This window comes from Capra hircus, chromosome 29, assembly GCF_001704415.2.
Source record: "Capra hircus breed San Clemente chromosome 29, ASM170441v1, whole genome shotgun sequence".
Taxonomy (NCBI): Eukaryota; Metazoa; Chordata; class Mammalia; order Artiodactyla; family Bovidae; genus Capra; species Capra hircus.
In genome coordinates, this window is record NC_030836.1 from 49,848,426 (window position 1) to 49,864,307 (window position 15,882).

Genomic DNA, 15,882 nt, shown 5'->3' on the forward strand with positions numbered 1-15,882 from the left:
TCAAAACTTACTTCAAAGCTACAATAATCAAGATAGAGTAATGTGGATTTAAAGACACGGCTAGAGACCAGTGGTCCAGAATTGGGAATCCAGAAATAAACCCATATACTTATGCCCAATTGATTTTTGACAAAGGCATCGTGAAAAGTCAATGAGGTATCAACAAATGGTATCAAGGCAGCTGGGTATCTATAAGCAAAAGGAACAAAAACCAAACCAAAACAACAAAAAAACCCCGAATGTTTCCACATATCACATCCTCAAATTAACTCTAAATAAATCACAGACCTAAATGCAAGAGTTAAAACTAAAAAAAACTTCTACAAGAAAAAAAGTAGAAGGAAGTGTTCATGCCCCTGGAATAGGCAGAGAAGTCTTAGACATAACATCAAAAGCATGAGTCATACAAGAAAGGATAAGCTGGACTTCTTTACAGTTTAAAACTTTTGTGTTTTAAAAGACATGATTAAGAACATGAAAAGACAGCCCCAGAGTGTGGGAGAAAATACTTGCAAGTCCTATATCTGATACAGGGCTTGTATCCAGAACATATAAACAACTGTTACAACTCAAGAAGAGAACTACTTAATTAGAAAATAGTCAGGAGGGTTGAATAAACATTTCCCCTGAGAAGACTATGAATGGCTAATAAGCACATGAAAAGTTGCTCAACATCATTAGTGATTAAGGAAATGCAAATCAAACCCACAGCTAGAATGGCGAAAAGAAAAAAGATCAGCCATACCATGTATTTGTAAGGATATAGAGAAAGTGGAACCTTTGTGTGTTACTGGTGGGAAATCAAAATGGTACGAACTCTTTGGAACATAGTTTAGAAATGTTTTAGAAAGTTAAACAGAAACTTACCATATGACCCATCAATTCCCCTCTTAGGAACCTGACCCAAGGAAATGAAAACATATGTCCATACACAGACTCGTAGAGAAAAAGTTCACAGCGGCGTTGACCACAATAGCCCCAAACTGGACACAGTCCAGACGTCTATCAACTTGCAAATGGATAAACAGAATGTGGTTGATCCATACAACAGAATGCTGCTGAGCGTTAAGAGGAAAAGAAATTCGTGGCGCAGCACAGACGACCCTCGAGAATGTTACGTTATGTGAGAAAAGCTAAACGCAAAACACCACAAGTTGTCTGATTCCATTTACAGGGAACATCCAGAAAAGGCCAATTTCTAGTCTTACAGAAATTTAAGGATACAGAGACAGAAAGCAGGGCAGTGATTGACTGCGGCTGGCAGCGGGAGCTGGCAAATGGCATTGAGGGAATTGGGGGTGTTGAAAACGTCCTCAAACTTCATTTGGATGTTGGTTGCACATCAAATCAGAGATTTACTAAAATGTGCTGTCTGCACTGACAGTGGGTGAATTTTATGGCACGTAAATTATACCTCAAGAAAGCTTAAAAAAAAAAGATTGCAAAGAAAATTAGGTTTGTATAACAATAGGCTTTAAGAAGGGGGAAAGCCTGCCTGAGAGAGAGAGGGTGCTACGGAATTAGACGACATTGACTCCAGCAGTGAATATACAAAAAAGTGAATATTATAGGTGCCTGATCACAAGATCTAAAACACATACGAGTCAAAAGTGGACAGAAATATGAAGAAGAGTAGGACAATTCTCCACAAGAGCTGGCATCTCAATACACTTCTTAACGATAGATCAAGTAGATAAAAACATTCCAGGGAGGAACCAATTAACAAGCTTGTTCTAACAGACACAAGCATAACACCGCAACTGTCAACTTCAAAATACGCATGGTATTCAAACAGAGACGGTACATTTGCCTTCTTGATGACACCTTGTAACTATGCAACGTATTTCAGAAGGTTTCGAAAGACTGATGTCCTGCAGAGCACTTTCTCTGACAGCAGAGCAATACGGCTTATAACAACGGTGAAAATCACATTTCGGAATATCTCCTGGGATAAACAAGAGGTCACAGCGGAGACTCGAGAAGTCTTTATGTGGATGAACACCAAAATTAAAGCTGCAGATGAAAACCTGGGGCATGACGTTTCAGTGGCATTTAGAGAAAAACCACCGTGTAGCCTTAAGAGCACGCATTAGAAATGTAGAAAGTCTTAAAATGAATTCAACCTAGGAAGTTAAAGAAAGAACACTACACTAAACCCAAGTAAATAAAGGGAGAAAACAGTGAATGAAGCAAAACAAACCAACACAAAGGAGGATCAACAGAGTCAAACGTTTGTTGACGACATGAACAAAATTGTCAAGGAGCCAACAAGCTTGACCAGTGAAAACAAGTGAAGGTGCAAACAAGCAAATGAAATAGGGGCCTGGGAGCCCGACGGTAAAGAATCCACCTGCCAATGCAGGAGACGAGAGTTTGATCCCTGGGTTGGGAAGATCCCCTGGATGGGGCAGGGGATGGCAACCCACTCCAGTATTCTTGCCTGGAGAATCCCATGGACAGAGGAGCCTGGCGGGCTATATAGTCCACGGGGCCTCAAAGAGTCGGCCACGACGATGCAACTAACTAACAAACTGCGGACGGTGCAGGTGCTAAAATGATGAGAAGTCCCAATAAATATGAAACTAGGGTGGAACGCACACTTGTTAGAGTGAGCAACTTATCAAAGCTGACACGGGAAGAGATGGAAAGCCCTACCTGTCCCTGAACCATCCAAGGATTGACTCAATTAAAAATCCTTCCACAAAGAACACAGCAGGCCTGGGCAGCTTCGCCTTCAAGTTTCTCCAAACATTCTGGGGAAGAAAACCCTAATCCCATAGAAAATATTGTAGAATACAAAAGAAGAGAGATTGCTTCTTAACTCGTTCTGTGAGGCTCCCCTAAACTGGATGCCCAAACAGAAGAGAACACAAGGACATATCTCACCCACAAATGTGGACACAAAGATTCTGAAGAAAAGGTGAGCAAGAGAGCTTCTGCAGTGTCTAAGAAAGATTATACAATAGGAAGGACTGCGGTGCAGTGAGGAGAGGCCAGAGACCACATAGATGTCTGGAAAAATAACCTAAGCCCAAGATAACAGAGGCCCAAACTCAGAGGGCAGGGTGTGCAGCAGGCATGCTCGGGTGAGCAGCTTTGAGGGGCTCTAGGGAGGGAGGCACGGAGAGCCTTCTGGATGGTCATGCCTCTGGATCCTGCTTTTAGGCTGGGGGATGAAGAGGTCTGGGAGGAGGACTGAGCAGGAGGAGGGAGGGTGGGGCAGACTGGGCCCTCCTGGTGCAGGGCAGAGGCTGGGGAGGTGCGGCGGCGGGGGGCCCGGGCTGGGGGCATGTCTGTGCAGGAGAGAGGTGTGCCCGGCCAGGGTTCTAGGACAGGGGGCGGTGAAGCAGTGCCAGGTTGGGGAGGGCCCTTCCCACCCTTGCTCTCTGAACTGGGGCCTGGAAACCCAGGACTCCCGGTGTCCGGCTCTGAGCCATGAACATTTCCGGCAAAAACAGAGAAGAAAGAAATTCTCCCAGCCCACTGTGTTCCTCATATCAGCAAAAGCAGTGTGAGCTGAGCTTGCAACATAAACAGGGCTCAATGTAAGCACTGCAGCAGGTCCAGGGGCCGAGCTAAGAATACACACTGGGGGGAGGGAGGTGGGAGCCGACTGCTTCATCGGGTCCCCAGAGAGCCCGGGGTCCTTGCCCCGCGGCAGCCCTGATAGGGAGGGGCCCTGGGGCTGGGGGTCGTGTTCTCAGGACCCATCTCAGGGCTGGCGAGGCGTGCCCCCCTCCAGGGCAGAGTTTGACCACCGCCACCAGCGGACCCCGCTGCCTGCCCCCACCCCAGCCCCCAGCCTGGCCCTCCTTGTTTGGACGCGGCCTCTTCTCACCAGACCCCTTGTGTTTATGAAATTCTTTTCTGCTGTCTCTCTCCACCTTATCTGCCCCTCCGTCTGTGGCTTCCGCTGGGGCTAGCTCTAACTAGCTAGCTAATTAGACAGCTGTGCAAACTCCTTGGGCCTCAGTTTCCCCACTTGCAAAAGAGAATTTATTTGTACAAAGGCTGTCCTTCCCCTCCTCCCTCCGCCAAGTGTGGAACACAACAGGGAAGAGCAGCTCCCACATCTCCTCTGGGGACCTGCGGGTCCCTCAGGCCCCTGGGTGAGGCCGGGGTGGGGGGTGTGTGGTGTGGGCCCGGGGCAGGACGCTGCTTCGGCCCTGCACACCCCTGGAGCCAGGCAGGCCTGGACAGCCAGCCCAGGCCAGGGACAGGTGTGCTGGGCTCCCCGCCCCAAGACAGGGGTTGGGGGGGCACCGCGTGCTTCCCAAGCCCCCTCCCCCTCCTCTCCCATCCCCTCTTCCTGCAGCCGCGAGCTTGCTGGGAGGAGGCTGGGAGGAGACTGCCGCTGGAGCCCAGATGAGGAAGCAGTTGGGGGCCAGGCTCCCTTCCGGCCTGAGGCCGGCCCGGCGTGTGGGGAAGGCCCGGGGCGGGGGCTTGGCTGGCGGGCCGGCTGGCACTGCCACTGCTGAGGGCCTGCTGGGTGTCCGAGGGCCGGACGGCTGCTGCGTTTCCTGCCCCCAACTTCCCACGTCAGCAGGATTGCCAGGGGGTTGTTTATGGTCCTGATGGCCCCTGCGATAAGCTGATAACGTAGGGCCCCTTCCCAGGGTCCATCTGCGAGGGGCGTCAGCCGGCAGGGGAGGGGCCCACGGAGGCCTCGCCTGGGTCTCTGCAGTCCACGGAGGGGTGGGGAGCGTGGAGCAGGCTTGGGACTCCGAGTGACAGAGCCTCTCGGCCGAACCAGCTCCACGGGGCAGGGGGGATGAGGCAGAATCCTTGCTGCCCAGGAACAGGTGGCCCCTCTCCTGGGCGCAGAGCCTGATGGGCAGAGGCCCCCAAACCTTGTCCTCCAGGACCCTCCCCAGCTTTGTTGTTCAGATCTGAAGAAATCTGGGTCTGTGATGGGGTTCCCCCAAGGCCAGCACAGGCCCCACTTCGCCTGCCACACCGCCCCTGGCTGACTGAGGGCTATGTCTTGGTTCTTAGACCTCACAGGTGGCCGGAGGGCTGCAGGGGGCCCTGGGCGGCCCCATCACCACCCCCAGAGGACACTGGGCTCCAGTCTAGGCTTAAAGGAGTGGCTTGTCCTGAGCAGGGCAGGGTCATAGGAAAGCCCCAGGGCAGCGGGACAGGGGACAGAACCAGACCAGGGCAGGCACGTGGGGTGGGATGAAAGCATCTGGACGGTGGGACGGCGGGTGCCCCAGGGCGGCTGGGAGGGGGCGCTGGTTGTGGGGCTCACTCAGCAAACGCTGTCCCAGGGCCAGGCGAGGGGGTTGGCGGGGGTGGGGGGCGGGGTCTGCTCCCTGGGTCTGCCTCTGCTTCCTTTATTTTTCGGTTGAAATATTTATTTGGCTGCACCGGTCTCAGCTGTGGCACGAGGGATCTTATTTTCAGTTGCTCCGTGGTGGGGGGGGGGGCACGCGGACCCTTTTTCTGTGGCATGTGGGGTCTGGGTCCCCACCGGGCATTGAACCTGGGCTCCGTGCATTGGGAGTGCAGAGTCGGCCCCTGGACCACCAGGGAAGCCCCCTCTGCTTCCTGCGATGACCGGAGGCCCCACCCAGAGGGCCTGGTCTGCTGTGCTCGGCTTCTCACGGAACGTGCCAGCCCTGGTCACACACAGGAGGCAGGGTGAGAGCCTAGGGCCGGCCACCCAGGAGGCAGAGCCCAGTGCCCCTGAGGCCCTGATGCCGCCAGCCTGGGGAGCGGAGCATTCTGGGTTTCAGTTCCCATCCTGCCAGACAGGGCTCCTGCCACTGGGCTGTCTGCTGTAGGACAGGACAAAGGCCCTGCTTAGGCCTGTGCTGACCGAGATGGGCCAGCTCTCCAGTGGCGTCAGGATGTCGGGGTCACACAGCCCCAGGGGGGCAGGCCGGAGGGTGAGGGCCCCTGTTTCAGCTGGACAGCAGCCCTCCCTCTCAGACCCCACATACTGGATCGTGACCCCACACCCGCCCCAGCCGGGGAAGACTGCAGGTGGGCAGAGGGTAGTCCTGCAGGCCCAGGCTGGGGGGGGGGGAGTGAGGGCAGCGACTGGGAGCCGTTCCCCTGCCCGCCTGCCCAGCTGCAGCAGAGACAGACATGTGCCAGAGCCAGGCGTTGCCCAGGAAACGGAGCAGTGGATGCCCTCCCTGCCCAAGCGAAACTCCTCTATTTTTAGCCCCCCCTGCGGCTCTCAGATAAAGTCCATGTAGATGAACGAGCTGTTTGGCAAGATAAGCGCCTGCACCCAACCACGGTGGCAGCATGGCCGCCCCTCCTGTCCCACAGGTCCGCGGGGGCTCCAGGACGCTGGCACAGACCCTGGGGAGGACCGAGGCACCCCAGCCACTGAGGCGGCCGTGCCCCGGAGCAGAGGGAGCGTGGGTGTCCACATCCTGCCTGGACGCCCAGCAGGGCCTGGGCTGACACTGCCCACCTACCGCTGCCCTTGCTCAGATGCCCGTGGTAGAGGGTCCCGGGCCCGCAGCCCCTGCTGCCAGCATGATGCACCCTTGTGCCCTTGTTGGTGTCTCCAAGTCCCTGAGTGCCCTCGGGCTGGAGCCAAGGGAGCAATGCCCACCTCAGCTATGCCAGGGAGGGGCCTGCGAGCACTCAGTGCCACTTGCCCACAAGGATGCCCCCTGTGTGAGGTCTCAGACCAGCCTGGACTCCAGCGTCCTCTTCCCTACCGCGGAGATGATATCCACTGCGCACGGGGAAGTAGACGGCGCCTAACTCAGGAAGGCCACACGAGCTCAGACGGAAGGAGAGAAGGAGGAAGGAAAAAGGGGAGACGGGCGGATGGGGGGAGACCCCAGACGCCAAGCCATCCGGGGCCAGCGGCAGTGTGGAGCGCCGCCAGGGCCAGCGCCGTCCAGGCCCCAGGACGCCGCCCGCGCCCGCGGGAGCCAGCACAGGCTCCGGCGCTTACCTTGTCCTCCACGCGGTTCAGGCGGGCGCCGATCGAGTTGCTGCCACGGTCCTTCGTCTTCTCTGTGGGGTAAAGCACCCGAGTCAGGGACGCCGGTGCTGGCTGATGGGGTGGGGTGGGCAGGCGACCCCAGGGTGACGGGGGTGAGGGAGCTGAGAGTCGAAGGTCTGAACCTCCGAGGACGTATCCTAAGAGCTCTTCCGTGGTGGGAACTTCAGGAGGCGATGGTGGGGGGAGGGGGTGGGCGGGCGCTGGCCGGCTTGTCTGTCCCACCCTTCCCATTTCCTTGATTCCCGAGAGCGCGGAAGACAGGGACAGCCTGCCTGAGATGGTGCCCACTGTGCCCTCCGCCCCCGGGAGACACTCGCTCTGGCTGGGGATGCCTGTCGCCCCTGAAACCCCCGCTGTCCTGCCCCTGCGTGAGCTGCGCCTCCCGCCTGAACCTGGGTTAGGGCAACCCCAAGGAACTGGCCTGGCCCTGTTCTCCCCATGTGACCTGCAGCCCGCTCCACATCCTCAGAGCTGGAGAGTGGCACACACCTCTGCCGCGATGTTCTGGCTGGCTTCTCAGTCCCCAGCCCCACTGCCAGGCCCACACCTTCCCAAAGACCTGGTCACATTTCTACACCCAGATCATCAATGGCCTAGAAAGGCCTGCCCTTATAGGGACCCTTGTAGGTTCCTGTGCTAAATGCAAATCCCGTGTTAATTGTGTTCAAAGCCACCTTGCTTAGGGTGGATCCACCTGCCCCCATCTCCCTGGATTTCCTGGCGAGACATGCACTTTCTGATGGTGGGAAGAGGCAGGCATGGATGGGGCGATGGTAGGAGGGTCTGGCATGGGCTGCCATGCTGAGGGTGCCTCGATGCAGAAACCCACCTGAGACGGAGATGAAGAGGGAGGGCTTCCCGATGGACTGGTCCAGCCTGGGTGGGGGGTGGGGAGAGGGAGATGGAGACCAGCTCATTCTTGGCCCCTGGGCACCACACTGACATCTGCCCGATCAGTGGGCGGATGGGCCAACGTCCCCAGCAAGACAAGCTGCCCGCCCCTTCTGGGGGCCGCCCCCTGCCACCACCCCAACACCAGCCAGGTACCTCTCAGATTCCAGAGGCCCACACTCCCATGGGGAGCCTGGGTGGGGGTTCAGAGGTGAAGGGCAGTGGTTGGACTGTCCCCTTTGTCATCCTCCCTGGGTACAGCAGGACCCCAGAATTGCCCAGTGTCCTGTGGCCGCTTCATAAATGCCCCAGGCCAGGTGCCTGGACGTGTCCAGAGAGGCAGGACTGCAAGAGGTCCCTTCCAGGACAAGGCCAGGTCGCTGGGCCGGATGGGCCTCACATCCCTGTTGTAGGTCAGTGATAGGGGCGGGGTGATTGGGGGCAGCCCGAGTCCCTGCCTGGCCAGGGTGGCCAACATGGGTGGTCTCCCAGCCACACTCGTGCCTCACAGAGCTCGGTCCCCAGGCCAACCCACCGCCCATGTGCAGCTGGTCTGAGCCCTCGAAGGCCCCTAAGGAGCGGGCGGCCTCCGGGAGTACAAGCTCTCCAGACTATGGGCCAGAAGCCAGAACACGTCGGCTTCCAAGAGTTGGGGTGCTCAGCGCCCAACCGGTAGGGTCTCCCCCTGTCGTGTATTTCCCGGGACTTGACCTGGGCCTGCTCAACAGCGGGTGAGCGCGGATTTGAAGTGTCCGCACCCAGGGATTTGGGTGCAGGTGGAGCGAGCCCCCACGCCCCGCCCCACGCTGCCCATGCCCCGCCCCTGCCATCCCCGCCCCGCCCCGCGCTGCCCACGCCCCGCCCCAGGCTACCCACGCCCCGCCCCCTGCCATCCTGCCCCGCCCCATGCTGCCCACGCCCCGCCCATGCTATCCACGCCCCGCCCCACACTGCCCACACCCCGCCCCCTGCCATCCACGCCCCGCCCCACACTGCCCACACCCCGCCCCCTGCCGTCCACGCCCCGCCCCTGCCACCCCCGCCCCGCCCCGCGCTGCCCACGCCCCGCCTTGCCCCCGGCCCGGCGCGCCCACCTCCTCTGCAGCTCCTTGATGCGCACCATGAGGTTGAGGTGGCCCTGGGAGTACTGCTCGATGACGTCTCGCACGTCGTAGGGCTTCCGCGCTTGCTGCAGCGGAGAGACAGTCAGGCCGTGCGGGCCAGTGCTGGGCACACGACGGTGCCTATTCTCCGTGCGCGTCCGGGGTTTAAGGAGCCGCCCATGTGGCACCAAGGGACGGGCCTGGATCAGAGCACTCACCGTGGCTGGGCTCAGCCCCCATCCCCCACCCCCCACCCCACCCGGGAACTGGGTGACCCCAGGCCAGTGATTCGGCCCCTATGGACCCAGGGACCTGCCTACTCTCCCTTCCTAGGCCCCCAGCCCTGTTTCCAAACTGCCTTGGAAGAGCTGGCCCAGCTGAGGGCCCAGGGCGGGGGGTGGGGGTGGGGTGGGGAAGGGATGAGCATGGCTCCGGTCAGTGGCAAAGAGGGCAGTTTTGTGTAGCCCCCACCAGCCTGGGCCCCAAGCTGACCACACCCTCGCTAGCAGGAGCCTGAACTGTTCTCAGGGTGGGGGCGATCCACCCCAACCCCTTCCCCAGCAGTCAGTGCCCTGAGGTGAGCAGAGGGGGCCCCAGGGACAGCCTCGGCCTGCAGTGCCTGCTGTGGGTGGCAGGCCTCCTGCCGGGGCTCCCAGGCTGCCTGGAAGGAGAGGATGGTCCCACTGTGGGCCTGGGGCCAGGGGGGCAGGGCAGGGGACTCTGGAGCTCCAGGCTCAGCGCCAACCCTGAGCCCATAAATGCATTCGGGGCTCAGGTGAAACCACAACAGAGAAGGCGGCTTCTCGGGATGTCAGCAAAACCTCCAGCCACATTTATGGCCTCGATCCCAGGAGCCCACGGGTTGTGGGTCCCACCCAGGTAGCAGGGGACTGGCCGAGTGGGGGTCTGATGGCTCATGAGGCCCTTTGCCCATACAAGCAAGCAGGGCTCATTGGGAAAAGAGACTCTGTTGGGGGGACTTCAAGCAGACAGGGTTGGGGGGGCCCAGGTGGTCTCATTAACCCTGAAGGGCTCACACTAGCGATGAGCTGGGAGGTTACTGCTTCTTGCTGGGGGGCTGGGGGGCAGGGGGGCATGGGGTAGCGGGTCTGCAAGAAGCTACAGACAGCTTGCAGGGTGAGCAGTGGCTGGTGGGTCAGAGGATGAGAAGGAATAAGACTCAGATGCCTGTTGAGGGCCAGGGTCAGATCTCAAACCTGGGAGCCCCAGGGGCCCTGTCCTCCCTGCCCACCTGAGGCCTACCTCTACTTGTGGTACCACCCCAGAGGTGGGCTTCCCTAGGCTAAGGGCAAGACCACCTCTGCCTTCCCAGAAAGATGGGGCTTCCTTGAGGGCAGAGTCCTGCCTCCATCTCTGGGCACCTCTGGACATGCCCAGGGGCCCTGCCATCAACACTGGCAGCTAAAGTTCAACTCCCTACATGGTTTGGGACCCCAGAATCCTGAGGCAGGACAGAACCCTCCTCCCCATCAGGGACCAGGCACAAGAAGGCCAGGGTGGCTCCTGTCCCCAACAGATTCGCCAGGTGGGGCCCTCACAGCTGACACCCGCCCCTCTTCGGACTCTGGGACCACCCTGCATCCCCATATGGCTGAGACACAAGGCCCGTCATAGGATCATGGGGTCGGGGGTGGGATGAAGTCTGGCAGGCTCTCTGACGCCACACACCCAGCTCCAGGACAAATGTGGAGCGGCGCTGGGTGGTAGGCTTGTGGAGATGTGCCCAGGACTCAGTGTTTGCTTCTCTAAGATGGGGATGCTGAGCCCTCTGGCTGACAAGGGGAGTGAGGGCAAAGTCAGATGCGAGCAGAGGGAGGGCTGGGGGCCCTGAGTGGCTCGTGTCAGGAGAACCCGAATGGCTGTGATGGTGGCTATGGCTGAGCCCAGGGTCTGCACTGATGCGAGCAGAGGGAGGGCTGGGGGCCCTGAGTGGCTCGTGTCAGGAGAACCCGAATGGCTGTGATGGTGGCTATGGCTGAGCCCAGGGTCTGCACTGATGCGAGCAGAGGGAGGGCTGGGGGCCCTGAGTGGCTCGTGTCAGGGGAACCCGAATGGCTGAGCCCAGGGTCTGCACTGTGTCCAGTGCCCACGGGAAGGTGGTCCTGAGCGGTGATGCCTGCTTTCCTTTGGGCCAAAGGGCTTTGTGAGGCTTGGGGCCACCCCCAGACTTGCCGATGTGGTCAGGGGCAGGCTCAGAAGAGAGAAGGCAGGGTTCAGAGGTCAAAGTTGGGCAGGCCTGGCCCGGAATGGAGCAGGTCCTTGTCCTGGTCTCCCATACACCCTGGGAGGTCATGGACCACTGTGGGCCCCTGAGTGTGTTGAGGGGCTCTGTGTGTGCAAATGTACACAGACATCTCTGTGGAAAGGCACGCGAGTGCAGGGGACAGGTGTGTGAGCGCCTGCAGGAGCAAGGGTGGAGAGGGGCCTGTGAGCCGGGCCCCCCGCCTCGCCTTGGCCAGGGTGTGGACCACAGCAGGTAACCGAGAGCCGACTGACACCCGGGACCCATGGCCTGGCGGGCTCTTAGGCCCCCTGAGACTCATCTTGGAGTTGATAAGCAACCCCTTCCCCGCCCCGCCCCCACCAGGGTCTGGTCAGCACTCCTGGAGGCCTTTGTCAAGTGGCTGCCTGGGGTCTGGCTGCACAGTTCATCTCAGCTTTCTCTCTGAAGCTAATTTCCTGTGGCGGCAGCAGCAGGAGCCTGAGATGAGCCGAGATAATGCCGGGCTGTCCAGACTGACCGACGGTGGACACAGGAGTTCAAGGCAAACTTGAAGGGCTAAGAGGCTCTGGCTCCTCCAGCCAGACACAGGGGCGGCCAGCTGGGTACTTATCGGCCAGCGAGGCCCGCAGGGGGGCCACCAGCCACGTCTGCTGCCCCTGGGGCCAGATGGGGGCCGGCATGTGGGCAGACAGACAGGCTGCTGCAGGGGAGGGGCCCTGGCAGCTGGGCCTGAGGCGGGGGCCGCCCCGGGAGCCCCCCGGAACGCCTCACCACCAGGGGCTCACCCCCCACTTCCATCTTGTTGGGTCCCTCCTCCCTGGAGGCCTCTTGCTGCCTGCCCCCTCCAGCCGCCCCAGCCCCGGGCCTTGCCTGAGAGCCTCTGTCCCCAGGGCGGAGCAGGAAGAGCTGCTGCACTCACAGGCCCCACCTGGTCTATTCAAGGCCCTCTGGGGCCCTGTGCACAGGGGAGGGGAGGGGGCAGGCCCATGGGGCTGCCCGGCCTCCTTCCAGAAGCTTCCCAGGCCGCTTGCAGGATGCTGCCTGTATCCTGAGGCAGAAGCGAGGCCTCTGGCCTGGAAGGGAGGGCAGGGTGCCCGCTGAGGCCAGCTGTTGGTTTTCTTGCCTGCGTTTCTGTGACAGGCGCTCCCCAGCGCCCACACCTTCTCTGGCCACTGTGGGCACCTGTCTACCCAGGGCATGTGTGGTTCTGATCTGGAAGCTGCGCACATCACCCTTGAGCTGGGCCTGCCCTGTGGGTACCCCAGAACTGGAAGAAGCCCCCAGGAAGCCTGGTGTCCACCCTGGCATGGCTCTGCATGGTCCAACGGTGCCCCAGGCAGCAGGTTCTGGCCTCTGCCCAGCGGGGGCCTGCTCCGGAAGCACAATGGCCCAGCTGCTCAGGCTGGGGACTGTCCCCATTGTGGAGAATCGCAGTGACCCCTCTGTACCTGCCCCCCCCCCCCCGAGTTGGCATCAGAGGTTTTAGCCGTCACCACCAGCCACTCTCCAGCGAGGGCCCTGCCCGGGTCTTCTCTGCTCCTGGGGACAGTCCTGCCCAGACCTGATCCCGGCAGAATTTCCTGCCATTCCTGCCTCACCCGAGAGGCCATCCCATCCTCGCCCAGCACCCTCGAGCTCCCTGTTCCACCAGGTGCCCCTCTGCTGGGTCCACCAGGGCAGCTGAGCCTCGGGGAAGGAGTAGCCACAGGCCCAAAGGCCCACCGTCCGGGGATGTTGGATCTTGCCCAGAACAGTGCAGGGCAGAGCTCCTGGTACCAGCTGGGAATGGCCTTCCTGACTCTTTGATCCCACAATGAGGGGTCCCAGGCCCTGGCGAGAGCCTTTAACACTGCTTGGCCCAGTTTGGGGGGGAAAGGTCTCCTGCCAGGCTGCAGGCAGACAGATGGGCAGGCGGGCAGCACAACGCCCCTGGGGACTTTGTGCAACCGCTCCCCCTCCCTCCTACCCCCTTCCCTGCCCCTACCCGCTCCCGAGGGGGCCGCTTGTGCTGGGACCAGTGTCCTGGCAGGCTGAGGGCACAGGTGGGCGTGGTCCTGGGCAGCCCCCTGGGCTTCTGTTCCCAGTCCAAATGGGAAAGAGGTCTTCATTAGGGCTGTCGGAGTGGGGTCTGTCCAGACCTCCCCACTGTCTGGCTCCCTGGCCTGGGTGGGTGAGAGCTCTGCAGGGGAGACTGGCCAGGCCTGGAGTCAAGCCTGTAGGCCAGGATGGGAGGCACAGACTGGAGGGGACCCGGGGTCTGGTTCTAGCCTCAGCCCTGCTGTGACTGCTCGGGGGGTACAAACAAGTCACCCCAACCTCCCCACTTGGTGCCACACACAGCCCAGGGGTTCTGGACATTGCTGCTGCCTCCGAGAGACCCCCAGACCTGGCTCTGCCAGGAACTCACTTCTGAAAGGAACCAGTGGCCAAGCCTTCCAGAAAGAGAATGCCCTCCCCCAGAGGTCCCTGCTTCCCAGGTCTCCATGTTCTTGGACGGAAAGCTGAGTTGGGCCCCATCCTCCAACAGATGACAGTCTCCATGGAGGAGAGAGGTCCCAAGTGTGGCATCACCTGGCATTCTCCAGGGGTTGCTGTAGGAGACTCACCCCAGGAAGGAGGGCTGATGGGGAAGCCCGCAGTCTCCAGCCCCGCCTGGCCAGGGAGACCCTACCCCTCCCTGTAAAGGGGGCCACCCCAGGGCACAGAGCAGGGCCAGGCCTTCTCTCTCTTGTTTTATTTATTTTTAAAATATTTATTTATTTAGCTGCACCAGTATTTGCTGCATGTGGGGTCTTTAGTTGCAGCAGGCGGGGTCTTAGTTGCAGCAAGTGGGGTCTTTAGTTGAAGCAGACAGGGTCTTAGTTGAGCAAGCAGGGTCTTTAGTTGCAGCAAGTGGGCTCTTAGTTGCAGCAAGAGGGGTCTTTAGTTGAAGCAGACAGGGTCTTAGTTGAGCAAGCAGGGTCTTTAGTTGCAGCAAGCGGGCTCTTAGTTGCAGCAAGCGGGGTCTTTAGTTGAAGCAGACAGGGTCTTAGTTGCAGCAAGCGGGGTCTTTAGTTGAAGCAGACAGGGTCTTAGTTGCAGCGAGCAGATCTGTCTTCATTGCACCATGTGAGATCTAGTTCCCTGACCAGGGATTGAACCCAGGGCCGCTGCAGTGGGAGCACAGAGTCTTAGCCATTGGACCACCAGGGAGGTCACTCCTGTCTGTCCTGACTCACACAGGGTGGGTGATGGGGACAAAAGCCCTGAGCAGGCCTAGGGCAGGTAATTCCTGCCCAGGTGGCACAGGGCTGGCTCTGCACCCTCCCTGAGTCATTCCCACTCCTGTCTGGGGGGTGGGGGTCGGGGGTGAGTGAGCTCCAGGGCTCCGTGTGTTTCTGGGTTCTGGGTTGGCCCCAGAGTCCAGCCCCGTCAGGGAAACATCTCTCCAGGGCCAGCTGTCTTGGAGACGGGTCTTGAAGTCATGGCAGGGTGTTTGATGGGTGAAGGGTCAGGTCTCAGACATGGCAGGGTATGGCCCGCGAGGTGGGCGGGCAAGCAGCTTTCAGAGCGGACCAGGGCAGGAGGGCCGAGCGCAGGACTCACCTGGAATTTCTTCTTGGCCACGAAGTACTGCATGCGCCGGATGACCTTGATGGTGGCCCGGTGGTGCTCCCGCAGCCTGCGGTGGAGAAGGGAGGGGAGGGGGCGGTCATCCCGTGCCTGCCCCTGTCAGAGGCCTGCCGCTGTCAGAGGCCTGCAGGCTGCCCGAGCGTCCCCGGGCTCACGGCTGGGCCCCTCCAGGAGCACGGAGGATGCTCAGCCTCTGCGGATGGGGATCTGCAAGCCGCCATCCTGCTGGCAGGAGGAAAGGCTGATGCTGAGAGGCTTTTAATTAACGAGATGGCCCCAGAGGGACCCTTGCCCTGCTCCTAGCCCAGAAGTGGAGTTGGAGTCAGGGTCCTGTATTGGCGGCGGCTGTGCCCCTTACCCACGGTACAGCCACACAGGCTTCTTTTTGCGCTGAGGTCTTTGGGTTCCTCACCAGTACAGTGGGAAGAGGTACAAGCAGATGACCCCTAAGGCCCCTCGCGGCTGGAATGTTCCATGGCCCGCCCACCGGTACCCACTTGGAAAATGTAGGGCAGGACAAATCAGCCAGGGATAGGCACTACCTATGTATGCCACCTAAACCGCCTTAGCCACACCAAAGCAGAGACATGACTTTGCCAACAAAGGCCCATATAGTCAAAGCTACAGTTTTTCTAGTAGTCATGTATGGATGTGAGATTTAGACCATAGAGAAGACTGAGCTCCAAAGAATTAATGCTTTTGAACTGTGGTGTTGGAGAAGACTCTTGAGAGTCTCTTGGACTGCAAGGAGATCAAACCAGTCCATCCTAAAGGAAATCAACCCTGAATATTCATTGGCAGGACTGATGCTGAAGCTGTAGCTCCAATACTTTGGCCACCTGATGTGAAGAACTGACTCATCTGAAAAGATCCTGATGCTGGGAAAGGTTGGGAGCAGGAGGAGAAGGGGATGACAGAGGATGAGATGATTGGATGGCATCACTGACTCAATGGATATGGGTTTGAGAAAGCGCTGGAAGACGGTGAAGGACAGGGAAGCCTGGCGTGCTGCGGTCCACGGGGCTGCAAACAGTGGGCACAAATGAGCGACTGAA

General features: G+C 59.4%; 1 protein-coding gene across 1 annotated transcript in view; it reads right to left on the reverse strand.

Moving 5' to 3' along the window:
* KCNQ1 (potassium voltage-gated channel subfamily Q member 1) overlaps positions 1–15,882 on the reverse strand; it is a 378,447-nt gene that overhangs the window by 63,215 nt on the left and 299,350 nt on the right. Inside the window, exons 12-15 of the mRNA XM_018042975.1 lie at positions 14,801–14,876; positions 8,962–9,056; positions 7,806–7,852; positions 6,926–6,987 (exon numbers count right to left, since the gene is read on the reverse strand). Coding sequence (XP_017898464.1) covers positions 6,926–6,987; positions 7,806–7,852; positions 8,962–9,056; positions 14,801–14,876 — 280 coding nt within the window. The remainder of the gene's footprint in view (positions 1–6,925; positions 6,988–7,805; positions 7,853–8,961; positions 9,057–14,800; positions 14,877–15,882) is intronic.